Source organism: Copadichromis virginalis, linkage group LG7, assembly GCF_057382275.1.
Source record: "Copadichromis virginalis isolate Kocher_CV1m ecotype Utaka linkage group LG7, C_Virginalis_male_GT1.1, whole genome shotgun sequence".
NCBI classification, from domain to species: domain Eukaryota; kingdom Metazoa; phylum Chordata; class Actinopteri; order Cichliformes; family Cichlidae; genus Copadichromis; species Copadichromis virginalis.
Genome location: NC_140624.1, coordinates 59,766,947 through 59,794,907, shown reverse-complemented (window position 1 = coordinate 59,794,907; position 27,961 = coordinate 59,766,947). Strand labels below are relative to the sequence as shown.

Sequence of the window (27,961 nt, the reverse complement as noted above, 5' to 3'; positions counted from 1 at the left end):
GACTCACATTGTTGGTGTGAGGAGTTGCACAACAACACGAACTAACAGAAGTTGTAAAATGTGGAAGGCCTTCACGCCGCAGGACATTACTGACTCCTCTCCAGGTAAGACACAGTCAGTAGTAAGGAGACGGTGGCAGCTCGCAGAATTGTGCAGCAGCTCGCTTCAGTAAGTTCGTGTGTGGCTGAATCATAACACGCGTCATGGAACAGGATACAGCCTCATTTTGGAGAGCTGCACAACCTTCGTAGCAGTTAACTAGTTAGCAGCAACGTTAGCGTGCTGCTTACCCGGACAGAAACGAGACCTTATAGATTCCTGGTCTATAGTTTAAACATAATATTATATATTTTTTTCTATTTTAAACAATCGTGCTGCACCAGGCCCGGAAAAGAGCACGCAGCAGAACACTTGGACTGAAATTCACATCCATTTAATTTCCATGTTTCCATTGCCACTTTAAAGTAATTATCGGCGACCTGTCACTCAAGCTAAATGAAGTAATGGTGAGTGTTATTGGGGTAATTCTCGTCTCTGCAGGCTCTTCTTTCACAACAGGAAACCACTGCAAAACTCGTAACTTCTGCAGCTCCTGGTTTATCTTCCTGTGAATATAATTTTTGTACTTTTGACTTAGACCAATTTGGATTATACATTAAGTTAGTCGATTACAACGTGAGGTAATTGGGTAGAACAGAGATGCGGCATTGGGTGTATTATGTGATAGCATCTCTGGCATTAGTTTAAAAATACACACAAAAAAACCCCAAACAAAACACATCCATATAACAATGACAATATTTGTGTATCAAACATGAGTAACAAGCTGTACCCCCACCCCTCCTGTCTGGGTGTGTGGTTTCTGTGTAGAAGTGAACATTATATGTAGAAACAGTATAAGAAAACCATTGTACTTGTTTAAATTTCTTGAAGAGGTTTCAACTCTCATCCAAGAGCTTTTGCAGTTCTAAAACCAAATGTTGGAGAGTACCAGGTATTGGGGTTTGTCCTTTAAGATGTTTGTTGACCCACTCCTTATCATATGCTCATCACATGAGCCAAGGTGTGAAAAAAAGGTATGGGTCATTACAACTAGAAGTTTTAGGTGAAACCACTGTGAGATGTTGCCTCACTCTATCATGTGACCTGTTGAAATTACCCAATTAAGTTTTTGTTCTTTTACCAACAGTAGCCAAAAGCCATTGGGCAATAGTTTCATAGAGCACTCGACATCTTTGAATATGAAAGGAAAGGTTGAGTAGTAAGACTGTCTACACAGGAAGCGACTAATAGTCATGTGGCATCCAGAGATTGCCAATGACATTGAGCAACTTCAATCAACAACGATTTTCTGCTGGCATATGAGGGCGTGGGAGCTATGTCAGATTGTTGTTCTTTTGGCTGCTCCCGTTAGGGGTCCCCAGAGCAGATGCCACCATCTTACCTTAGCATGTCTCATCAACCCTCTGCATGCTCTTCTTCACTACATGAAGAGTTATGTTTATGTCAAAAGCTGCATGTGAGAAAAAAGATAATCAGAAACAATGCATTTTAATTTCACAGGTGCGGGTATTCCTTGACACTTTTGCAAAAAGTCAAAAACATATGTGCATACAACTTAGCAAAAATGCATTTGTGGGTTGAGTAGCATAGTTGTGCCCATGAAAATGCCAAACTCTACCAATGCCAAACAGCTTATTCTGCTATTCACTCTTTTTCTTAACTTCTGGTAATCAGATGTCCTGATTAGTGCATGATTAGCATGGACCTTGTTACAGCGATCAGTTGGTATCTGCTCTAAGCATGTCATATTTGCATTTGGCAATGCATTTATTACTTTCTAGGCTGGACTATTATAATTAATTATTATCAGATTGTTTTGAAAATTCCTTAAAAAAACTTCAATTGATCCAAAACGTTTGCTTTTGGTTTGTTTTTATTGGACTCTTAAGTTGCGAGAGAAGGTACAAAATTGTTAAAATAACTCATCTAGTCATAATAACTTAGCACACACAGAGATGCAGTACCAGCTATTTTGAGTCACTTTTAGTGATCTGGTGGTCTGAAAATAGCTTTGGCTTGAATTATTGTAGTCACCACAGGACCCAAACCTGTTGCCGAAACCTGGCAACAGAGTCCTTTTGTAACTGGAGAAAGGTTAATGAAGAGTTAATGACTCCACATTGCAATTAAGTACAGTATCCAGGTGAATGAGTCATTAAAAAATTACCCTATTCAAGAGTTGTTATGATTTGGATAACTATCCATGGAAAGTAAATATGATTCTTGTAATAAACTATAAAAATGCTCTTATATGATGTTCAGTTGGGTAGTTAAACATACCCAACTGTGCAGTCTTGCCCTATGGATGTGACCTGTACACTGCTAAGTTGAACGTTACAGCTGTGACTCAGGGGTTGAGTCGGGTCATCCACCAATCAATCAATCCCTCACTCCTCCATTCAGCATGTTGAAGTGTCTTTGGGCAAATTGAACCCCAATGCTTTCATCATAATGATGTAGGAGTCTGCACGTGACAAGTACAGGGTGGGCCATTTATATGGATACACCGTAATAACATGGGAATGGTTGGTGATATTAAAGTCCTGTTTGTGGCACATTAGTATATGTGAGGGGGCAAACTCCTCAAGATGGGTGGTGACCATGGTGGCCATTTAGAAGTCGGCCATCTTGGATACAACTTTTGTTTTTTCAATAGGAAGAGGGCCATGTGACACATCAAACTTATTGGTAATGTCACAAGAAAAACAATGGTGTGCTCGGTTTCAACGTAACATTATTCTTTCATGAGTTATTTATAAGTTTCTGACCACATATAAAATGTGTTCAATGTGCTGCCCATTGTGTTGGATTGTCAATGCAGCCCTCTTCTCCCACGCTTCACACACTGATAGCAACACCGCAGGAGAAATGCCAGAACAGGCATCCAGTATCCGTAGTTTCAGGTGCTGCACATCTCGTATCTTCACACCATAGACAATTGCCTTCAGATGACCCCAAAGATAAAAGTCTAAGGGGGTCAGATCGGGAGACCTTGGGGGCCATTCAACTGGCCCACGATGACCAATCCACTTTCCAGGAAACTGTTCATCTAGGAATGCTCGGACCTGGCACCCGTAATGTGGTGGTGCACCATCTTGCTGGAAAAACTCAGGGAACGTGCCAGCTTCAGTGCATAAAGAGAGAACAATGTTCAAGAATCAGTGACAAAGTTGAAGTTGCACCAGGGCTGGATATTTCAACAAGACAACGACCCTTAACACTGTTCAAAATCAGGCAGAGGATCAAGTACAATGTTCTGGAATGGCCATCTCAGTTCCCAGACCTGAATATTATTGAAAAGCTATGGTGTGACTTAAAGCGGGCTGTCCATGCTGTGAAATCATCAAACCTGACTGAACTAATGTTTTGTAAAGACGAAAGGTCCAAAATACCTTCAACCAGAATCCAGACTCTCATTGGAAGCTATAGGAAGTGTTTGGAGGCATTATTTCTGCAAAAGGAGGATCTACTAAATATTGATATAATTTTTCTGTTGGGGTGCCCAAATGTATGCACCTACCTAATTTAGTTTAAGTAACTATTGCACACTTTCTGTAAATCCTAGAAGCTTCATTTCACTTCTCAAGTATCATTGTGTTCATCTACTATATGATATATTTAAATGAAATTGCTGATCCAAACAACCAATGATTTATGAAGGAAAATTATCAAGGGTGCCCAGACTTTTGCATACCACTGTATATGAAAGAACACCTAGAGAAGGAAGTTCAAGAGCTACATGTCTTAAACTAACAGGTCATCTTGATTTTAACTAATTTTATTTTTATCTATATGTGCCAAATCACAGTTATATACAAACTGTAATGGTTATAAAGCATAAAGACTAGGGCTGGGTATCGTTACTGATCTCCCGAATCGATTTGATCCACGATTTTATTCGATTCAATTTGAATCGGGAAATTTTGCCTCAGACAGTCAGAAATATTATAATTCTGATCACGTATCAGTACATATCCATATCTTTTATAAAAAGAAAGCTGAGACTTGCCAGACTTTATCAAAGGTGTAAACATCACAGCAGATGCCTTTGTGTCAGAGTAACTGAGGATAAAACACAGAAAAACATGAAGGCGACTTTCCTGGTCTGGGATTCTATTGCAGAATTTGACCTTAAAAATATTCTGTGGTAGATCAAAAACAAAAGAAAACCATTAATCAACATATGAACATTACCTGATGCTACTGAAGTGAAGCAGAGCAAAGTTACAGAGGTTGTATTAGGGACACAGCTAAGCATTTTGCATAATTTTAAAAAGTTTAAATTTGTTCAGTATTGAACAGCAGAAATGAGGCTTTCTTTTCGGAAGAAAGGAAAAGGAAAAAAAAACAGCGGCCGACAGCGCTATAAAGAACAGTAGACTTGTGCGTAATAAACAAGCGAATAATGCAGAAAACAGAGATTTTTAGATTGGAAGCTGTTCTTGAAGTACACAGAGAGAGAGTGAGAGCTGTGCATGAAGTGTGATTTTTATCGTGTTGGAAGCGAAACAGCAAAAGTAAGGAATTCATGACGATGTTTATGTGAAGCGTAGTTTGGATCTTCTTTTGCTGCTGGTTCAATCAATATTGTTTGGAGAGAGATAAAACCTGCAGCTTCAGAATCTAGCGCAAAAAGGACGTAAACACAAAGCGTGAACCCGCCGAAACATTAGAATCAGCGAGCTGTTGGCTTTCAGCCCCGACCATGTCCATGCCCGTGCCATCGGGTGAGAAAGGCGCCATCTCACTGATTCCGATCTGTCGGCGGGTCCGTGCTTTGTGTTTACATCTTTGTGCAGAATCTGTGTACCTGCTCTCATTTACTGTTTTAGCTGTTTGGTGGTTGTTGAAATTTTGTGAGGTTTAACCTGAGATTTTGGTGTTTCGGGCAAAATAAATTTATATTTAAAAATCGGTTCAGGATTTTAATGAATCGATATCACGTAGAGCTGGGCGATATGAGATTTTTTCATATCACGATATGTTTTTTTTTTCATTTCAGGCGATAACGATATCTATCACGATATGAGCCAAATAACTATATTTGTAAGATTTAAATGTGCCGTTGCTCACAAGTAAAATGTGAAATAATCAGCAGCTTGTTTTTATTTAAATATTTATTTCCCATAATAAGTTCAACAGGGTAGATGTACTTAAGGAACATGAGACTTTTTCAGATAAATAAAGGCAAATATTGCAAACTACACAAAAGGCAGCCGCTAAAGCGTTTAAGTTTCAAAATAGAACAAACGAAACAGACTAAATTGTCAATTCCACTTAGAAACAAAATATTAATTCTAAAAATAAATCTTAGTTTGTTTTACAGAAGAACAGACAAAATTGACTAACTTTTGTCAATATCAAATAAACTGAGAACTAAAAGGAAATTCTCAATCTCTCCTTGTTGTATAGCTTAGCTTTTCAAACAGTTTTAACAGTTACTTTAGTCTGACAAAAGCCGAATGACGAATTAGCGATTCCAGTCAGAGACTGAGGCTACGTCCACACGTACACGGGTATTTTTGAAAACGGAGATTTTCCGTTTTCGTTTTAAAAAATAATCCCGTCCACACATAAAGGGAGAAATGAAGGAAAACGCTGCTATGAACATGCCAAAGCAGCAGGTGGCGCTAGATTCCTAACCGTGCAGAAATGTTGGCCAATCAGAAGTCTAGAAGCCTCGGTGGGAAAAAGTAAACAGAGCTGGGGCATAGAAGCAGAACCGAGTCGTATGTGTGGACGGACAGTAACTGTGTGTATATGTAAGCATTTAAACACTGCAGAGAGTAGAATTAACAGTAACAGTATTGTAGAAATTCATTTCACCGAAACAATAACGTGGCGCACAGTGTGACGCATGCACCAGTTTATTGTATTTCCAGACTTGCTTTCGGCACAATTTACAGTGCACGCTACTCTATTTTTTGTCAGACTTGAAATAGCCGAAATACCTTCACACTACGGAACTTCTATGGCTCTTCCGTTCGACAATCTCTCCGGCATTGGAACCATCATCTGTTTTCTCTTCGGTCACGCTCGGTTGATTTTTCTAGTCGGCACACTCATTTCCTCCATTATGCGCTGGCTCCATTACCCGCTGGCTGCTTCCCAAACAAACACACGTGCGGCTTGGCACTTGTGCTGTATGTAACAAGTCACGCGACGTGACGCTGCAGCTGTGATTGGTTCGGCTCTGCGCTACTTGATTTGGATTGGCTGACCTTTTTTTTTTTTTTTTTTTTTTTTTTTTAAGAGGACAAGAGCGGCGAGGTCTATCGCGATAGCTTAATTTCTCTATCGAGTAAAAGTTATATCGCGATACATATCGTTATCGTTCTATCGCCCAGCTCTAATATCACGTTATCCAAGCTAGAATCGATTTTAATCCCTAAGTCGATAATCAAAACCCACCCCTAATAAAGACCATCCTGTGACCATGTAGTAATACAATAATTCATATAAGTAAAGACCAAGAAATGCATGTACATTTTAGCTGCATAAACAGACATCTTATTTCATATGTATGTACATTCAATTCAGTTTCATACAACCAAATCACAACAACAGTTGCCTGACACTTTATATTAAGATAAAGACCCTACAATAATACAGAGAAAACCCAACAACCAGATGATCCCCTATGAAGAAGCACTTTGGTGAAATGGAGAAAGAAAAATCTTGTAGCTGGTAGAAACCTGTGGCAGAACCGGCCTCAAGGAGGTGCAGCCATCTGCCGTGACCGGTTCAGAGTGGAAAAGAGTCAGAGATTAATAGTGATTAAGATTAATAACAAAGATTAATGGTTAAATGCAGGGAGGGGTATAAACACATATTGAGTGAAGAAGAAACACTCAGTGCATCATGGGAATAGCCTAGACCTATTGCAGTGTAACTAAGGGAGGATTCAGGCTCTCCTGATCCAGCCATAACTATATGCTTTATTAAAAAGTAAAATTTTAAACCTAATCTTAAAAGTAGCAAGGGTGTCTGTGTCTTAAATCCAAGTAGAATCTGGTTCCACAGGGCCTGGGAGCTAAAGGCTCTGCCTCCGTTCTACTTTTAAATACCACAAGTAAGTCAGCAGTCTGACAGCGAAGTGCTCTAATGGGGTGATATGCTACTATGAGGTCATTAAGATAACATGGCCTGATTATTCAAGACCTTGTGGTGGGAGTATTTTAAATTTGGATTTAAATTCTGGATTTAACAGGAAGCTAAGCCAGAAGCAGATATAGGAGAAAAATGCTCTCTCTTTCTAGTCCCCGTCATAACTCTTGCTGCAGCATTTTGAATTAACTGAAGGAGGTAGTTCAACCTAGAAGTAATAAATGCATTAACTAGTTTTTCATGCTTACACTTTATCCCAGTTTCTGCGTATTATGACTGGAGTTTTTTTTTTTTTTTTTTAATGTTTTAAGCAGATGTACCATGATTTTAAATAAGTCATTTCAACTATTCTTTGTTGCAGAGGTGGGTAGGTGTGATGCAAACATGGAGGTGCAGAACAACAACCAGCCCACCTTAGACAAACACAATAATCTCTACAAGATACCAAGCCAGGAAAATCAGGTAGGTAGTAGTAGTAGTATTGACCCAAAAAATAGTATTGGCCTTTTTTCTTTTTCTTTTTTTTTTTTTGCCAAAAGAAGAGCATTACATGTTCCAAAATGTATAGTGTCTATATGACATTGTAAGTTAAAGCACTGTACAAGATAATTTTAGACATTGTGACTAACAGAGTGTAATGTTCTTCTTCTATTAGCATGTGGTAGTTGATGATAACTACCATCAACATATTCAAAATGTTCTGTCTGTATTAGCCTTAGACTTAGACAACACATAGTATTGAGAGATATGTTAAAATCACTAAGCTGAAAGAAAAAAATGACATCTATTGAGTTATAATATACTGCTTTGTTTTACTGCTGATGGTGTTTTCTTGTTCAGAAAAATGTTCCAAGCTATAATTACTGCTGCACAATGGCAAACTTCCACATTGAGAAGAAGATCGGTCAGGGTCAGTTCAGTGAGGTCTATAAAGCAACATATCTGCTTGATGGACAGCTGGTGGCACTCAAGAAGGTCCAGGTACAGCTCTTTGTACTTAGTCGCAATACATGTGGTGTTAGATCTCACTGCAGTGCAATGTCATTTCCTGTTTATGTTTATTATAGTGGAAATTGGTGTTTTGCAAGTTAATGTGTTTAACTTGATTACTTAAAGTATTTTATTTTACAAAGTAAACTGTACACGCCTTATCAAATACATTCTTCTGCTTAATCATCTGCAACTTGTAGGCATAATGTTAATTTATTTTAGTCTTTGCTAGCTTAGCTTTAACCACTGTTTAAACACTGGTAGCATAGTTGTTTACATGAATGTGTCAAATATTAAGTGAATTTCAGCCTCCTTTAGTGCTAATAATACTAGTAAAACCAAGATGCATGAAGCTGAATTCAGTTCTGCTGTGTTACCAGTATAATACCAGTATTCCTCAGGAGTAGAAGTATGTTGGGCTTAGCTTTAAACCTGCAGGGTGAGGATTGAGTGAGGCGACTAGTGGCAGCTATCACATTTGCACCGAACACAAACTAAAAAAAGTAAAATTCAGACAAAACAAGGAACACATTGCTTGAATTACATTAACACTGTATTTCATCTTCCACTGACTGATGTTTATTTCCCTCAGGAGCCTAAGATACCTGAGCTCTTGATCTTCCTTCTGTTTAATAAACCAATTAGAGTATAGTTATAGTAATCCATATGAGATCTTTCATGAGATCTTTCTGTCTGCTCCCACGCTACCCAAATGTTCTCCATTATAGTGTTTATTCAAACTCAAAACTCCCTAGACCTGTATAGAGTTAAGTATTTTAATATTTCACTGCACAGAAAGACTTCATCTTCTGTGTTCTCATTCTGAAACATGAGTTTTGTGGAAAACAAACCATCTTTACTTGTTAATAACAATGGTAAATGAGGAAAGCTGTGCCTTTGGCATTCACCCACTCATAACTGTTTATTAATTGACACATTATTCTACCGTGAGAAAGAGGTAGACATGCACATCTACGGAAGATCTCAGAAATAATTATAATTTAATAAAGATAGTCTGACAAAGAAGATGGAGATGGTTTTATGATCTATTAATAAAGTCAAACTAAGATTTGATCATGTAATCAGTTATAATGACTAATGCATGTAATCTTGTTACTGTGGATATATGCTAATCGAAACAGCAGCAACTCAGTGGTGCTGAAAGGTATATACAGGTCTTATACTGACATGTGCTCCCATCCAGACATCATCTTAAGGGAAGGTCTTGCATATTTCAGCAAGATAATGCTAAACCGCATACTACATCTATTTAAACAGCATGACTTTGTAGAGAAGATGTTAACTCATTCACTGCCAGCCATTTCCAAATCAGGTAACTCCCCACTGCCAGGGTTTTTGAGCATTTTTACTCATTTTTGAAGAGCCACAGAAAACTGTGTGTTATGATCATATAAATGCTGAACCTACCAAAATGAAGAACAGACTCTCTTCTTTCATCCAAAAAGAAAAAGCTTGTTTCTACCATTTTCCATTCTTTAGTAATCAGCTGTAGAAGAGAGGTGGGTTCCACCAAAAATGCCTGTTTTGACCCAAAAAAGGGAGAAAACGAGCTTTTTGTGAAAAATACATTTCAAGCAGAAAAGTGCCTTTGACACTAATATTTCTTGCTTTGTGACACCTCTAACATATACCGGTAAAATAGTTTTTCACTTCTATAAAACAGAAATAACACTGAGAAAGGTTATGTTTTATCAAAACAATTTATTTACAAATATATGAAAAAATAAACTTCACTGACAAGCTGCCCGAGGTTGTATTCTAGCCCCTCCCATTGAAAAACGTAATTGACGTCTATAGACGTCAATGGCAGTGAATGAGTTAAGTGCTGAACTGATGTGCCTGCAGTCCAGACCTTTTACCAGTTGAAAGCATTTGACTTATTAGGAAACAAAACAAATGTGACAAAGAATACTTGGGACCTTTAAGCAGCTAGAATCCCGTACTAGACAAGAATGGCACAACATTCCTCTCCATCAACTGGTCTCTTCAGTTCCTACATTTTTATTCACTGTTGTTAAAAAATGCGGGATGGTACACAGTGGTAAACATGACCTTGCCCCAACTTTTTTTTTTTTAGACCTGTTGCTGCCATCAAATTAAAAAATTAGACAATCTTTTTTGTAAAATTGTTCATTTTATCACTTTAAACATTTGGTATTGTTTTATGTGTTCTGTTGTGAATAAAACGTGGGTTTATGACATTTATGAATTGTTACGTTCTGTGAGGCTGTGGGAGTGTGTGGGTGGGGTGTTTGCCCACTCTCCCCGCCTCCACCCCTCTTGCCGCTCCTACCCCTCTCTGTCTCTCTCACTCTCCTCTCTCCCCAGGACACAGCTGCTGCTGATTAGCCTCGTTTGCCACCTGACTCCAGTCAGCAATCATCCTCTGAGGCTATTTAAACTGGGGATGAGCTGTGAGCAGGGTGGCTTTTTCCTCAGTGGCTCTACGCGGTTCTGTGCTAGATTTTGGACAGACAGCCTCTTTCTGACCAGTGAGCAGACGGGCTTGTGGGCCCTGAGAGTGTCTCCCCGTGGTGGGGAGTAGGGTAGGAAGTGTGGGAAGTGCCTCCTTTTTTATTGTGTTTGTTTGGTAGTCTTCCTGCCTTTCGTGGCTGCGAGCGTTTTCTTTGTTTCTTTGGCGTTGTTGGTAAGACAGCGTTGCCGGCCCTTTAAGTTAATGTTAATGTCGTTTGTAATCCACCTGTACCATTTCGTAATAAAGTTCTATTAATACAGAACAACTCTGTCTGTTTTCCTTTTCATTCTGATTCCGGACTCATTTGTTACTGGTCCGCTCACTCACATGCCTAGACCCCTTCGGGGGGAACGTAACAATGTGGGGGCTTGTCCAGGATATGAATGGAAGGAAAATTGAGTTTTTGTGAGTTGTTTGCCGGTGGCCTGGTTAGTTGTATTGTATCGGCTGCGCTCCCTCTCCAGTTAGCAAAAGGGGAGTGTCTAGCTGAGCGTAAGCTCCTCCTTCAGGCACTCATTTTTTATTTTTCCTTTATTATTTTCGGAGTAATCCCGGGTGGGGATTAGTTCCCTGTCGGGGGTAGGCTTGTCGGTGCTTTGTGCACTTGATGCTTAGCCTTTAAAGTTGCCTCGAGCCTGGTACACTCCAGAAGCTAACTAGGCTAAGATTTTAGTAGGCAGGTCTGGGGAGAGGGTCGGCGGTACTTTTATTTATTGGTTAACCTCTGGCCACACTTTTCCCGCCTGTTTTCTCATTTGTGTATTGGAGGTGGTGCTTCTTTGTTGTTATTGTTAGCCTCAGGTAGTTTTTTGTTTTTAGAGTTGATGGCTACCTTTGATATTGCCGTGTTTAAGAAAAACCCCTCGCTTGTCCAACTGGACGCCTGTAGGAAGAGGGATTTGCATGAGGTGGCATCAGGTTATAGCATTTCTGTTTCCACAGCTCTGCGTAAGGCTGAGCTGAAAGCTGCTCTTGTGTCTGGCTTGGTGGAGAAAGGGATAGTGGCCTTGCCAGTATCTGCCAGTCCACTTGAGCATGGGGCAGCGTCTCAGCCTGTTCCGCAGGCGTCAGCTCAAGCTGTAGGTCCATTGGTGTCGACACCTGTTGATCAGGGGCTGCCTGAGGACAAACCCATGACATTGCCTCGCTTCGAACCCCTCTCCATTGAATCAAGTGAAGGCTCGAAGCAGGATGCTAAGCTCCGTGTACGCCTGGCTCGTCTCCAGTTAGAAAAGGAGGACCGTGAGAGGGAGTTCCAGCTAAAGAAAGAGCTGGAGCTTAGGCGTTTAGACGCAGAGCTTGCTAGAGCCAGAGAGGTCGAATTGAGGAAGGTGGAGGTGGAGGCAGAGACAGCTGTGAGGTTGCGACAGCTGGAACTCCGGCAGGTTTCCCTTCCTCCGACTGCCTCCATTCGTCAGGCAGACACCCCGTTTGACGTAGGGAAAAACAGTCGTCTGGTTCCGATGTTCCGTGACACTGAGGTCGACAGCTACTTCGAGTCGTTTGAACGAATAGCCACGGCCTTGCACTGGCCACGGGATTCATGGGCCATTTTGCTCCAATGTAAGCTGGCGGGTAAGGCTCAAGAAGTTTGTTCCTCGTTGTCAGCTGAGGACAGCTTGGACTATGACAAGCTGAAAAGGGCTATCCTGCTGGCCTATGAGCTGGTCCCAGAAGCCTATAGGCAGCGTTTCCGGGGGTTGAGAAGAGGTCAGGGTCAGTCCTATCTTGATTTCGCCAGGGAAAAAGGTGTTCTTTTCGATCGGTGGTGTGCGGCCTGCAAAGCCACTGACCTGGCTTCGATCCGGGAACTAATGCTCATAGAGGAATTTAAGAACTGCATTGCTGAGCGCATCGCGGTATATATTAATGAACAGAAGGTTTCCTCGCTACAGCAGGCTGCGACGCTGGCTGATGAGTTCGCGCTCGTCCATAAAACCAGTGTCAGTAGGTATGACCGGCGCGATGCCCCAGTGAAGGCTAGCGAGGTGCCAGTTGCACAGCACCCAAAGAGTGAGGTACTTGTGTTTCGTCCCAAGGCAGACCGAAAGTGTTTTTTCTGTTTTAAGTCTGGCCACCTGATCGCAGATTGTGAAGCTTACAGACGGAAACAATCAGTCTCGTCTTCACGTAAACCAAAAGGGGTTGGGCTGATTAAAACCATGCCTCCTGTCAGTAGGCCCCCTTCCCCTGAGACCCCGGATGAGTGTTTTAAGCCCTTCATTTTTAAGGGGATAGTTTCGCTTTCTGGTAAGACCGAGGATAAGCGTGAAGTGACCATTCTGCGTGATACTGGTGGCTCACAGTCCCTCATACTAGCTAGTGTGCTTGAATTTAATGAGAAGTCTGACTGTGACTCTAGCATCATTGTAAGAGGTGTTGGGATGAGTTTTGTGCCTGCTCCCCTCCATCGTATCTGGGTACAGAGTGAGCTGGTGAGTGGTTTCTTCTCAGTGGGTGTGCGGCCTTCTCTCCCGATAAATGGGGTGGATTTTATAATGGGAAATGATATCGCGGGTGGGAAAGTTTACCCTACCCCTGAGGTGACCAACAATCCTGTTATAGAGCCTGTGTTAGATGCCCTCAGCCTGCAGCACCCGGATGTGTTCCCGGTGAGCGTTCTGACTCGTTCACGTGCCCAGCAACAAGGTGGGGGGGTTGATTTGTCAGAATCAGTGATCGGCTCTATTCTAGAGAAGGATGTGATGCCCTGCACCGATGAGGGAGATAATGGAGCCTTAGAGTTAGCTCACAGTGTGGTTGAGCCAGCTCCTGTGTCTGGAGCTCCTTTTCTGCTCACCCGGGAAGCACTTGTGAAGGCTCAGAAAGAAGACCCTTCATTAGTTCAGTGTTTTACCGCAGCAGCTCAGGATAAGGGAGGTGAGGGGAGCAAGAGGCAGACATTTTTCGTTTGGGAAGGTTTATTGATGCGCAAGTGGACCCCAAGGCCTGGAGAAGACTGGAGCGTAGTGCGGCAGTTGGTGGTTCCGACCAGTCTGCGGTGGCATGTGCTGCAGTTAGCACATGATCACGCATGGTCAGGTCATTTGGGTGTCACTAAAACATATGACCGTATACTGCAGCATTTCTTTTGGCCGGCAATGAAAGCAGATGTAGTGCAGTTTTGTAACACCTGTCACACTTGCCAGCTTGTGGGTAAACCGAACCAGGCGGTGCCCCCCGCCCCCCTACGTCCTATCCCTGCTGTCGGTGAACCTTTTGAGCATATCCTGGTAGACTGTGTTGGCCCCTTACCAAAGACGCGGGCAGGGAATCAGTTCTTGTTAACCATAATGTGTGTGTCCACTCGATACCCAGAGGCGATTCCTCTGCGGAAAATCACGACAGCAAGCATTACCAAAGCACTAGTCAAATTCTTTACCACCTTTGGCCTCCCGAAAACCGTGCAGACAGATCAGGGTACCAATTTCATGTCCAGGGATTTTAATCTGACTCTACGGTCCTTTGGAGTTTCTCATTCTGTGTCTAGTGCTTATCACCCAGAGTCACAAGGTGCACTGGAGCGGTGGCATCAAACTCTCAAGGCGATGTTGAGTAAGTATTGCCACGACACCGGAAAAAGCTGGGATGAAGGGGTCCCTTTTGTATTGTTCGCTATACGTGATGCGAAGCAGGAGTCTTTGGGGTTCAGCCCAGCTACCCTAGTGTTTGGACATGACATGCGGGGTCCGCTAAAGTTGCTGAAGGAGAGTTTTCTCAGTGGTTGTGTGCCTAAAACTACTGTGGTGGAGTTTGTAAAAACATGCAAGGACAGGTGGCAACGGGCTACTTTGTTAGCAAAAGAGGCTCTCTGTGTATCCCAGGCAAACATGAAAAAACGATGTGATCAAAAAGCAGTGGAAAGACAGTTCCAGCCTGGGGACAAAGTTCTTGTGTTGTTGCCCGTGCCCAGTTCTGCCCTCATGGCTCGTTTCTCAGGCCCCTATGTGATAGTGAAAAAAGTGTCTGACACCAACTATATTCTCAACACCCCAGAACGCAGAAGGAAGACTCGCCTATGCCATGTCAACATGTTGAAACCATACCATACCAGAGACACCAGCATGACAGAATCATCAGACACTGCTGGGACGGCTGTCCCCGGTTCAGTCCCTGTTGCCCTGCTAAGTGTTGAAGTTAAGGGTGATGATGATCTGGGTACCCTTTCTGAGGGACAGCAATGTGGGCGGTTGTCAAATTCTGTTTTTTTAGCTAAGGCCGAGGCCAACCTATCTCACCTTCCTCCGTCCCAGTGTAAAGAGGTACTTGACTTGCTGCACTCCTACCTGTCTCTTTTTAGTGACGTACCCTCGCGTACCCACGTTTGTGAGCATGACATTGACGTTGGAGACGCAGTCCCAATCAAGCAGCATGCATATCGTTGCCCCTTCGCCAAACGTGAGGTCATGAAAGAAGAAGTTGAGTACTTAGTAGAAAACGGCTTGGCACAACCTAGTTGTAGCCCCTGGAGCTCCCCATGTCTACTAACACCTAAGTCTGATGGCACACCCCGTTTCTGCACAGATTATCGGAAGGTAAACGCTGTAACGGTCTCTGACTCTTTTCTAGAGATGGACCGATCCGATATTACGTATCGGTATCGGTCCGATACTGACCTAAATTACTGGATCGGATATCGGAGAAAAATAAAAAATGTAATCCGATCCATTAAATATCACGAAAGCACCTCACAAAACTTGCAACACGCCGTAACTCACCTCAGAACGTTAGCACGTCGGAGCAGTATGCATCACGTGATAGAGCGGCTGTGGCATGCGGGACCTGTAGGTGGTCTGGATAGCATGTGGAGCTTTGCTAGCAACCCGGCATTTCATCTCCGACAAAGTTATCCCCGAGAGAAGTAAAGCAAGTGTGTAAGTCCATCTCTGAATGTTTGTAAAGCATTCCTGCGTTAAGCTTAACAAGCGACTGCCTCTCCTGCTGCTACTTCAATCATGAAACTGCTTAAATGATCAGCTGATCGGCTTTTCTGTCGCGAGTCCGTGTCTCTAGTTTGCTTTTGGTCCACTTTGCACCAGAAAGAGGAAACCAGCGGCTGAACAACAGCAGCACGTTTAAGCTTGATCAGCTGTTGTTAGAATGTATTTAATATTACTTTCTACTCGAGGATCTTTTTCTACGTAGCTGACGCTGGTAACTGTGCAGGGGCGGATCTAGCAAAGTTTAGCCAGGGGGGCCGATAGGGCATTAACAGGGAAAAGGGGGCACAAAGACATACTTTTCTTTCTTATTCTCATTTAAAATGTCTAGCTTTTAATAAATAATTATCTGACACCCAAAGTTTTAATTTGATGTAAAATGAATAGAAGTCAATTACTGTATATAGTAACTATTACGTCTAATATATATACCCTAGTAAGCTATAGTACTTTTTCCTTTGGGAAGGTACCATCTGTGCAGTCTGCAATTTTGTTGAAGAAAGATGTTGAATCTATTTAATATTTTTTGTAAAATAATTGATTTCTGTGCATTTTTTTTCACACTGCATCAAATTAAGGTTGATTACGTCGATTAAGCATCATGAGGTGGAGCGTGAGGGGTGGTTCCCTATTTTTTATTTATTTATTTTTGTTGTTGCTGGGAGTTGGAACCCTATTAGTTAGGTTGCTTAATATTTATGCTAAGTACTCTTTAAAATACCAGAATAGGGAGGATGGTGCAGGTTTAAGTTTATTAGATTGATCAGTATTGCTGAACTATGAAATATTTTTTTTTGCATACAGGTATAACAGAATAGCTTTAGTGTAGTTGTTGTTTTAAACTTGAGTATGAACTTATACAAAATGCAGCAAGATATTTAAAAAACAGTTTTGTTGATTAAAAAACATTATATCGGATTCATATCGGTATCGGCAGATATCCAAATTTATGATATCGGTATCGGTATCGGACATAAAAAAGTGGTATCGTGCCATCTCTACTCTTTTCCGCTTCCTCGTATGGAAGACTGCATTGACAGCATCGGCCCTGCCAAATTCATCACCAAACTCGATCTCCTTAAAGGCTACTGGCAGGTGCCTCTCACTCCCAGAGCTTCAGAGATTTCTGCATTTGTCACCCCTGACCACTTCATGCAATACACAGTAATGGCCTTTGGCATGAAAAATGCCCCAGCTACTTTTCAACGACTGATGCAGTTGGTGTTGGGAGATGTGCCCCAGTGCAATGTGTATCTAGATGACGTGGTGCTATACACAGACACATGGGCAGATCATATGTCCCTTCTGAGGACAGTGTTTCAGCGGCTAGCCGAGGCCTCGTTGACCCTCAATCTCGCTAAGTGTGAGTTTGGTAAGGCAACCGTCACTTACCTAGGTAAGCAGGTGGGGTTTGGGCAGGTCCGCCCAGTGGAGGCGAAGGTTGCTGCAATCCTGGACTACCCGAGTCCAGCCACCAGATGGGAACTAAGGCGGTTCCTAGGGATGACCGGATATTACCGGTGTTTCTGTAAGAACTTTTCTGTGGTCGTGACCCCGCTAACCAAACTGTGTAGCCCAAAGGTGCCTTTTGAATGGTCAGTTGAATGCCAGCATGCCTTTGAGTCGGCAAAATCTCTTCTGTGCAGCACCCCTGTATTGGCAGCTCCAAACTTCTCTCGCCCCTTTAAGCTAGAGGTCGATGCCAGTGCCACCGGAGCCGGGGCAGTCCTGCTGCAGGATGATGAGGAAGGTGTGTGCCATCCGGTCTGTTATTTCTCTGCAAAGTTCAAACCCCATCAACTGAACTACTCTACCATAGAGAAGGAAGCCTTAGCTCTGCTTCTAGCTCTGCAGCACTTTGAAGTGTATGTGGGCTCCAGCGCTTCCCCGGTGACCGTGTACACAGACCACAACCCCCTCGTTTTTCTGAACCGGATGTACAATCACAACCAGCGACTGATGCGCTGGGCACTCCTGGCCCAGGATTACAATCTGATGATCATACACAAGAAAGGTACTGACAATATAGTGGCTGATGCACTCTCACGCAGCTCGCAATAGGGTGTTGTTGTTGTTGCTGTTGTTGTTGTTTTGGTAGGGCTTCAATGTAAGGGGGGGGGGGGGGGGAATGTTACGTTCTGTGAGGCTGTGGGAGTGTGTGGGTGGGGTGTTTGCCCACTCTCCCCGCCTCCACCCCTCTTGCCGCTCCTACCCCTCTCTGTCTCTCTCACTCTCCTCTCTCCCCAGGACACAGCTGCTGCTGATTAGCCTCGTTTGCCACCTGACTCCAGTCAGCAATCATCCTCTGAGGCGATTTAAACTGGGAATGAGCTGTGAGCAGGGTGGCTTTTTCCTCGGTGGCTCTACGCAGTTCTGTGCTAGATTTTGGACAGACAGCCTCTTTCTGACCAGTGAGCAGACGGGCTTGTGGGCCCTGAGAGTGTCTCCCCGTGGTGGGGAGTAGGGTAGGAAGTGTGGGAAGTGCCTCCTTTTTTATTGTGTTTGTTTGGTAGTCTTCCTGCCTTTCGTGGCTGCGAGCGTTTTCTTTGTTTCTTTGGCGTTGTTGGTAAGACGGCGTTGCCGGCCCTTTAAGTTAATGTTAATGTCGTTTGTAATCCACCTGTACCATTTCGTAATAAAGTTCTATTAATACAGAACAACTCTGTCTGTTTTCCTTTTCATTCTGATTCCGGACTCATTTGTTACTGGTCCCCTCACTCACATGCCTAGACCCCTTCGGGGGGAACGTAACACGAATCATTTCATTATGTTTTATTTACATTTACATATCTTTTCCAAACTTTGGGGAATTGGGACTGTATTTCCTGACGTGGTTATTTCTTAAAACATTTAATTTTACAATAATGGACTACACAGCACTAGGGGTGAGTTTCAGTACACTAGATATCTATCTGAAAGAACTATAACTAAATGTAAGACAGTGATTCCTCCATTGTTGTTTTCTTAAGCGTCATGAGCCAACACAATGTGGAAGAGCTATCAGAACTTTACTCAAACAGAAGCTGATTATCGTGTCAATAGTGTCACAGTCTCAATATAATACAGCCTTAATAATTACTGATGGTTTATTTAGATTGTTTCTCTTCTATTGACTGCTTTTAGCGGACTTGAGTAATTAATTTTTCCAAATCGTCTTTTCTTCCCTCACCACTAAACTGCTTGTTGAAGATTTGCAGGAGGTCTCTTTCAGTTAAAATGAAGTTCTTTCTTTCCACATTTGCTCACAATATATCTTTGCAGATCTTCGAGATGATGGATGCTAAGGCTCGTCAGGACTGCATCAAAGAGATTGATTTACTGAAGGTAAAGTCTGTCAAAGCAAATTATACTCTGGTTGATAATAAGTGAATGAGTGCGAAATTGGGTGGCGGTTACTCAGGAGAAAGACCTCGGGCCTCGGACCGGTACCGGTCCGTGAGTTGTTTGGTACCGTTTTGAGGCTCAGGTGTGAAATGTATAGTTTTCAGGGTTTTCATCGGTTTTCAGCGTTATTTTGTTATTGTTTTTATCGTTTACTCTGTTTTCCTGGGTCTTTTCACGTGTGTTATGATTTTCTTTTTTTCGGTACCGGCACTAGTTTTATTTTGTTGTATTTATCCGCGACACCTTAAAGGCCGGTCCATGAAAATATTGTCGGGCATAAACCGGTCCATGGCACAAAAAAGGTTGGGGACCGCTGTGTTAGATAGAAAGTACTTAAGGATACTGTGTTACTAAACCGTGATTTTGTTTGTGAGAGTGTCTAATGACAATGACGTACGAACGTGCGACGTCCATGGTAGCAACACACGTTTAGATCAACAATGGATAATATGGAGTGTGGGAGAGAGTACGACCATGCAGCGTTTAAAGCTTGGAAGTACTGACATTACTTTGAGTTTGATTCCATAAAAAGTGACAAAAACATTAGCGTCCACTGTACACTCTGCGTAGGAAGAAAACTTCTTTCTACAGCGAAAAAAATTAAATTTCAAATCTGAACAAGCACCTAGCATGCTGCCACGGGAATGTGAAATTCAGAGAAACCCCCTGATCCCCCCCACTGACATGACCGCAAACCTCCACCGGCCCCACTCCTGCTAAACAGGTGAAAATAGATTTAAGAGCGACAGGACTCAGTGTCGCTGAATCTTTGATTTAATTTATTTTTTGCTGTGTTTTACTTGCATCTATTTGAAAGAGTGAGTGTAAACATAAAAAAAAGATTTAATTTTATATGCTGGAATAAGCGGAAAATAGGTTTAAATGTTAAACAAATTTCTTCCAGTCAGAGAATGTTGCATATAATTAAATTTTTGCTTGATGCAATGTGCATAGAGTTAAAGGATTAACAAGTTTTAAAAAGAGACTTTTTCATTTGATTCAATTTTATATGAATGATTATGCAGAAAAAATACAATTGGGCTGAAAGGTCTATTGCTTTATTATATATTCATGTTATGTATCATGTTTTTAAAAAGTAACCAAGTAGTAAAGTAACTAATTACTTTTGAAAATAAGTAATCAGTAAATAGCGACTAATTACTTTTTTCAAGTAACTTGACCAACACTGGTGGTCACCCTGCCAGACAGGTAGATGGCATGGACCCAAGTTTGTGAATGCTATAACTTGAGAGTGAGGCAATGTAAGAGTTTCAAGTTCACCATAGGTGTATCTACTAAAAATCTCAGATGTGTTTAAAACTCAGTGACAATGACCTTGGCGAAGGTCACTGAGTTTTCAGGAAATCGTGTGAGGCAGCACAGGATTTTGAAATTAATGGCATTTGATGCCGCCAGTATTTTATTTTTTTGAAACATTTGCATGGACGGCTCTGCTATACACCTTGCTTGTGACAGCTCCGTTGACGCTACCATTTTTCTTTTGTTTGTCCACTGCAGCAGCTGAATCACCCCAATGTAATCAAGTACCTTGATTCTTTTATTGAAGAAAATGAGCTCAACATTGTTCTGGAGCTTGCGGATGCTGGAGATCTGTCCCAGATGATAAAGGTCAGAAAACCCTATGACTCGTTCAAATCTCAGTCAAAGATCAGAGGAAATGTTTTATTGTGAATTCAACAACTCGAGAACGATGCAACATAGGATTTTGAAATTGATGTCATAGGTGTGTTTACTAATAGGCTGAGGGATAGTGCCAGGAGTTGCCAATATTTTTCCACTTCCTTGATTAACTTTTTGTATATAAATGGCCCTGAGTATTCCTGTGATCATTTGAATTTATGCTTGCATTTTGGATACAGTTATTACTTAGTATGTAATTTATCAAATCACATATAAAAATCGATTGTTAATTAATAAGCTCATATATAATAAAAGTCTAAAGAAGTGATTTAAATATTTAAGTGCACATTAATTTCAAATATATAATGGTAAAGACATGAGCTCATTGTTTGTGAAGGTGTTAATAAAGATTTAATGAATATTTGTGTGGCCTCATTTAAAGTGAGGACTATTTTTGCCTTGTAAAGTATTTATAAATAAAGTCTCAGCTATCTTCATTTTACGTCCCCACATGAAAGCTAGGCAAACAGGGTGGAGGACAGTAACAATTTGATCCGGATTGGAATGAAAAGGACACCAGGCAGAGGTGTTTAACACAAAATAAGGCTTTATTATAACCAATAAACCAATAACCATATAAACAGTATCAACAGAAAGAGGCAGCAACACTGCTTTGACTATTGTCAAAGCAGTGTTTATTAATCAGACAGACCAATCCAAGGAAAAGGAGGCCGCTTCACCTATGTTTGTGTGTGTGTAAAAGCTAGACAAAACACTTAAAGTGCTAGGAATAAAGAGCTGAAAGTGTGTTTATATGATTGAGGGATAGTTAGAGCAATAATATTGTGTCATTGTTCTAACATGTAGAATTAGATTAGTTACACTTCTTCCTTCTTTCTGTTCAGTACTTCAAGAAGAAGAGACGACTTATCCCAGAGAGAACAATTTGGAAATATTTTGTGCAACTCTGCAGCGCTCTGGAGCACATGCATTCACGCAGAGTAATGCACCGTGGTAAACAACTCCACTTTGCATTTTTACCATGCACACCTCGTCTCCATTGCCATCATTATGCTGATGTAGTTAATCTGCTCAAACACCTCAGTTGTTGTGCATTCATATCTTCCTAACCTTCTTTCTTTTGTCAGTCAAAATTAAAATACAAGGAACTGATATGTACAGGTGTATCCAGCAATTGGGAATAATAACATGTTACATGGTGTTAAAATAAAAAGAATCTCTTTCCAAAGGAAAAAACAATTTGCAAAATGTTGGATCCTGTTGTTATTTGCACGCCCAAAACTATTTTGGTATGGAGTTTGTATTTTAATACTGTGGTACTTGCCAGGTTGGAAAAGATTTAGGCCAAAAAGCATAATCTGATTGTCAGAGAAGTTGTGATTTTTATATTGATAATGATGCTTTCCATTAAAATTAAAAAAGAAAATCACAGTAAGGTGTCAGTTTCACTGAAAATCAGATTATGCTTTTTGGCCTACCTAAATCTTTTTAAATCTGATTTTCAAAGAAATTGTGATTTTGTTTTTCTATTTTAATGGAAAGTATTGTTAAATAGAAAAATAACAGCACAGACCAAACATTTCTAATATCCCCCCAAAACCAAGCAAAGTTGAATTGGTTTGTGACGTAATTACAGCAGTTTTCACTGGACGCGGTAAATGTTGGAGCTGTAAACAGGAAACGGCATGGTTCTTTCTCAAAATTGAATTAGCCGTAAGCACACCTCTCATAGTTGCAGGAAATCAACTACTGTGTGTAGAGTGTATATAATGTCACTATATTCTTGGGTTTAGAACAGAATTGCAGTGTATTTGCAATGAATGTCAATGTGTGCATGTGTTTAAACCAGATATCAAGCCAGCCAACGTGTTTATAACAGCCACCGGGGAGGTAAAACTGGGAGACCTTGGACTAGGACGCTTCTTCAGTTCCAAGACCACTGTAGCACATTCTTTAGGTGACGCACACACACAACACACGTTTATGCACAATTTCTATGTTGTGCATAATTTTCTGTCAGATCAGCTCTTGATTCAGGCATGCAGATCATATAGAACACAGAATTAAATATTTTAGTGACGAAAATGGAAACTGTGTAAAACAAAAATCTAAACAAAGATATCTTGGGGGTGTGGTAATAAAAAAATAAAAAAATAAACAATTCACTGTCGTATGTGTTTTCCTACTATAAGGTTTAACACTTAAACTACTGCATAAATAGTGTTTTCGTCTTTTTCATTTATGCACAAAATGACAAGTCTGTTGTTTTCTGTGTGTCAGTGGGAACACCTTACTACATGTCACCCGAGAGAATCCATGAGAATGGCTACAATTTTAAGTCAGATATCTGGTCCCTGGGCTGTCTTCTGTATGAGGTAGGTCCAAAGACACTTTGACTTTTTCATTGTGTTTATAGTGAATGATTCAACAGAAAATGACTTTCTTACCCTGGAAAAAAGAAAACCAAGCTTGTGGTGCCTGTTGGCTGATTAGTGCCAGGGTGCTCGGCGGAAATGTAAATAAAAAAAAAAAAACGTTTCAACTTTAAACCCAGAGGTGGGATCTTATAAATAAGCTTAAACGTTTTCTTTTATTTACACTTCCGCCGAGCACCCTGGCACGAGAATAGAGACCTCTCTGAACACCACAATGTTACTTGAACTCTGGTCAGGAATAATATTTCACTTGTAGGTAGTGCCAACCAAGCTAATTCATTTTTCTTCTTTCCTTATCCCTTATCCCTCTTTGCTCCAGATGGCTGCACTGCAGAGTCCATTTTATGGGGACAAGATGAACCTTCTGTCCCTCTGTCAGAAGATAGAGCAGTGTGATTACCCCCCTCTCCCCACGGACCATTACTCTGATAAGGTAAAGTAATACAAAGCCACGTTTGGTTTTGATTTGAATTTGAGTTTCATTAACTTTTTGGTTTATTATGTTGCTAGTTTTATTTTTCTGTTTGGCAAAAAAGGTGTACAGAGCCTCGCAGGGGCCATATGAAGAATACATAGGTCCTTATATTGAGCGCTTGAAAAGCTATTCCATGAAAGCTAATACAGTTTGTTTCAACATGTTAGTTGTTCACACAAGATAAGTGAATATATGGAGAGGGAGCCTACCTTCTCCACTCGCACTGATATTGGTAAACTTGGACAGATAATCGTAGATTTGACCTTCCCTGATAACACACAAGCGCAATGCTGTTGAAACAGTGGCTCATTCCAGTCATTGTAAGTTAAAAGGTTTAGACAGCATAATGTGTGGTATTTTGCAATATAAAGAAAGTACTATATTTGCCCTTGCATTTCTTTCTGTGTCTGTGGTCTTACTGACCACAGAAAGTGCTTTAGCTACAAGCCACATTTAATACATTCATACAGTGTAATATTTTTTAAACTTTAAACACAACCTCATAACTTTGGTTAATTTAGTATACCAGTTAACCTAAGGTGCATAACTTTGGACTGTGAGAGGCAGGCACAGGGAGAGTATGTATAATCGACACTGAAAGCAGTCTAGGGCGTCACAAGATGATGAGCGTGGAGAATAGCGTGCGCTGCTGCATCTCGACTGTGCCTATAAAATTATGTTTAGCATGACTGAACAATTCTGAGAACATGGCCTGTGGGTAAAGTGAACTCTCAAGTCCTACTTTACTACTACTTACTTTAGCTCCTTCTCTGAATGTGGTGATTTTTGTTCTGTAAAATAGCCCTGAAGCATGTGTCCTTTTGCTTACACCAATTTATGCACAGCGTAGTTTGTTTTGTTTTTTTAAAAGCTGAAATAACAGCCTCATGCTTTTTGCAGCTGCGTGACCTGGTCAGCATGTGCATCAACCCAGACCCGGACCAGAGGCCTGACATTGTCTTTGTGCTGCAGTTTGCAAAACAGATGCACATGTGGACTTCCAGCACCTGAGTGACACTTTCAAGCCCTCTTCTCTGCTCAATTTGAGGCTTTCCACTTACTATGTGCCTGTCCTTGCAGAAGCAAGTTTGCCCTTACCTCATCTTAGCAGACTGTAACCTTGGAAATACTGTGATGTATCTTTTCAGTCATGGAAGATGTGAAGAGGTACATGGGTATACTCACGGAAAACAAAAGTGAGAGGTAACCGTATGTCTGCCTGTTTCTTTAGCTGAGAACATAGCCAAAAGAGCTGTGTCTCCCTCTGATGACAGATTCCTCAAATAAGAGTTGCATTCCCAGTTCAACCGTGTCTTCCTGTGTAGTAGGGCTGGGCAGTTTGAATATTTGTCATGTCGTCTACTATAATCATATCATACATGTTTTTATACATTGTAAAGTACCTCATTTAGTGTTCAAAATGGACAGCTAATAAATGCCTATTCTCAGAAAAAAACAACAACGAAAGAATGCAGGGGAAACTGAAATTGAAGTGAAATCATAAAATAAAAATAGTTTTATGATCAGATGAAGCGTAGCTAGTTAATATTGCCTTTTACAAACAGTGGAGAGCTCAGTTAGCACTTCTGGAATATAAATATAGATAAATCTCACACAGGTTATTCTATTTAAGCTGCTTGGGCCTTGCTGCTCGTTGCAACCCATCTCCAACTCCTTTTTTTCATCTTATTCTTATGTGAAATAATCAGTGCTTGCGTGTTGGCACTGATGCCTGATCTGTTTGTGCTGAAAACCTTTTAAGGTTTTTGTTGTGGGAAAGGCAGGAGGTCATCCACGAATAAGGCCAGAAATTGAAAATGACTCCAAATGGAATAACAATCCTATTTTAACTGAGAAGTTCCTGACAGAACTGTGGCTGAAAGCTTAAAGAAGTAGCCAGGTTTATGGGATTATTCAATAATCACTTATAATAATGCTTTCTCATGGATGTCACATTCATTCACCTGTGGACAAGCAGCTGAGCACCCACAGTGTTTCTGCCTTTTCTGATTCAGTATATTCTCTAAGTCTATGAAAGCCCTAAGAACAATTTGGGAAGTTTTCTTAAGGGCAGTTCTCCATCATGTAGTGATTTATACATTTTCCCTGCTTAAAGACCTGGTGAAGGATCAAATCTTGTTAGGGTTGCATCCAGTGTATAAATTTGTGAAATCAAATATGTGGAGCTGTCTGTTGTGCAAACCCCCTATGAATGAAGAAGCAGTCAAAAGAAGATGTTGCTTCTGACTGAGGACAGTTTGTCATGTATGTATCTAAAGGTTGCCACCAGTGGCTCAAATCTGAAAGTGAACTTACATATTCATAGAACTTTCCAATCATATGTTGAGCTTTAAAGACTGAGTTACCACTGAATTTCTTGGATCAAGCCTTGTGAAGTCAAATGTGGCCGTATTTTAATTTTATGAGTTGGGAAATCATGTTGTGTCCACCTTATAAATCTCACTTTACTCTCCTTTTATCTGTGCTTTGGTTTCCACAGGTTTCAAAAAGAAACATTTGAAGCTGTTTCAGTTCCCCACTGTGTTCACATGCTGGTCTGTTATCCTCAGCGTCTTAAAGCTTTACTACTTTACAAGTAGTTAAGTTCTGTCAGTCAATACCCAAGTTCCTGTTAAGACTACATTTGATTTAGTTGATTTAATTTGCGTTGTCACATTAAAACTGATGGAACAATAGAATCAAGAATCAGATGATGGTGAAAGACAAATGTTGTGTTGCTGGGAGGAGCAGTCATGGAACTGTGAGAACTTATTTAACTCCATCCTGTTAAATTTTGTTTATATCACATTCTGTCAGCCCTGCAAACCAAAGACATAGAACAAAGGTGACTAAATGAAAAATACAAGTTATAAATGACTACCAAACTGCACTGATAATTGGCTGAAAGTATAAAATCGGCTCTGGCTGAACCTCTGAAATCTCAGAATTTACAAAAAAACAAAACAAATACATCATCATGTGCCCAATTGGCATTCACCACAGAGCACCACATAGGGCACCCATTTAGTTCACAAATGAAACAGGTTCACAGTGAACAATGTGACAGGCATGAATAGGTCTAGATGGTGGCAGACCTGTCAGTTCTGATATTCTCTGCTGAATTCCAGTTGAGCCACATGATAATTGTGAGTGAGCAGTAAAAGAAATTGGCTCTAATGCCATTAATTGCCTAAATGTTTCTTTGTGTTGTTGCTCGGTCACTGTGAACTGAATAGCCATATGTGCTCCACCACATAAACTCAAAAACCTTACCAGCCCCAATCAGCTCCATAGATAATTATATTTAGAGATCTGGAGTTTGTTTGTGTTTTTATTATTATTATTATTAAATGTTTACATTTTGCATATCTGCAGTCTTGGGAAAGAAAAAGTGCTTCATGCCACAGTTTGAGTAAAGGAGAACAAATCAAACACACACAGAAATTAATCTGGAATTGATACTGTCGTGGTGAGTGTTGCTCCAGTGGCGTTGTAGTTTTGTGTTGATTGTATGAGAATGCAGTCATGGTCTGCTTCTAATTTATAAATTTGGACCAATCTTGCTGTGAAACTGTAAACACCATAAACATTAGATGCTGTGAAAATGAATGAATGAATGAATTGCGCGATGTTTTTGAAATACATGTATTAGATGCACAGAGTGAGAGCTTACCGTTTTCATCTTGTTTAAATAACTTGTATCTTCATCTTCCATCTACCATGCTTATCAATCGTCTCCAAAGCATTGTGCCATTATGTTTATGTTGACTGTGCTTTTCTGTGCAAAGTGATATTAAATTCAGTTCAGTCATATTTCTTTTGATGTAAAGCTTTGCTTTTAACTTAATCACACTGAAACCTGCAGCAGATTTCAATGTGAGGATGAATATGTTTGCTGTAGGTGAATTAAATTTTTTTTAAAAATATGTTGGTTTAAATTCATCAACATCCCTCATTCATAACTGTCAGAATCCTGAAAACACGAGTTTGCTAGAGTAGCAACAATCTTTCATGGTAGCTAATCAAGACTTTGCTATAATTTTCTTGAATATCTTCCTTTATCCTTCAGCGCCCTAACAGGTACACACACAAGTTTTGTAGTTTATTATCGTTTAGACCTGGAGTTTACCCAGTTTCTGTCTGATCTTTGAGACTTTTTGTCTGAAAATTAAATTAATATCTTGAAATATTTTTATATTATTTTAGGGTTTTTAGCCTTACTTCAGAAAGTGACTTGAGGCAACTGTTGTTGAGATTTGGCGTTATATAAATTGAATTGAGCTGAACCTAAATGAATATAGGAAAATCCACAATTGTCACAGGAATTGTCATTACAGTAATGATAAAAACTTGTTTTCTAGTTTGGTGTCTTTGACTCCAGTAGGCATACATGTAGTATGCCTAATTT

At 40.7% G+C, this 27,961-nt stretch overlaps 1 protein-coding gene across 2 annotated transcripts; it reads left to right on the top strand.

The window, feature by feature from the left end:
- Positions 1-16: 16 nt before the first annotated feature.
- On the top strand, positions 17-27,479 carry nek6 (NIMA-related kinase 6). Of its 2 annotated transcripts, XM_085464517.1 has the most exons (10): positions 17-104; positions 7,532-7,632; positions 8,011-8,151; positions 18,859-18,921; positions 20,500-20,610; positions 21,528-21,636; positions 22,493-22,600; positions 22,924-23,018; positions 23,398-23,511; positions 24,454-27,479. In XM_085464517.1, exons 1-10 carry the CDS (start codon positions 59-61, stop codon positions 24,562-24,564), a joined length of 999 nt encoding a protein of 332 aa, XP_085320643.1. In that variant the 5' UTR covers positions 17-58; the 3' UTR covers positions 24,565-27,479. The 2 variants fall into 2 exon arrangements, with proteins under 2 accessions (XP_085320643.1, XP_085320644.1); XM_085464518.1 differs by lacking the exon at positions 8,011-8,151.
- Positions 27,480-27,961: the final 482 nt, after the last annotated feature.

Coding starts and splice junctions, on each gene's coding strand:
- nek6 (XM_085464517.1), top strand. CDS start 59: ATGTGGAAGGCCTTCACGCCGCAGGACATTACTGACTCCTCTCCAG. Junction 105..7,531: donor CATTACTGACTCCTCTCCAG/GTAAGACACAGT, acceptor TCTTTGTTGCAG/AGGTGGGTAGGTGTGATGCA. Junction 8,152..18,858: donor TGGCACTCAAGAAGGTCCAG/GTACAGCTCTTT, acceptor ATATCTTTGCAG/ATCTTCGAGATGATGGATGC.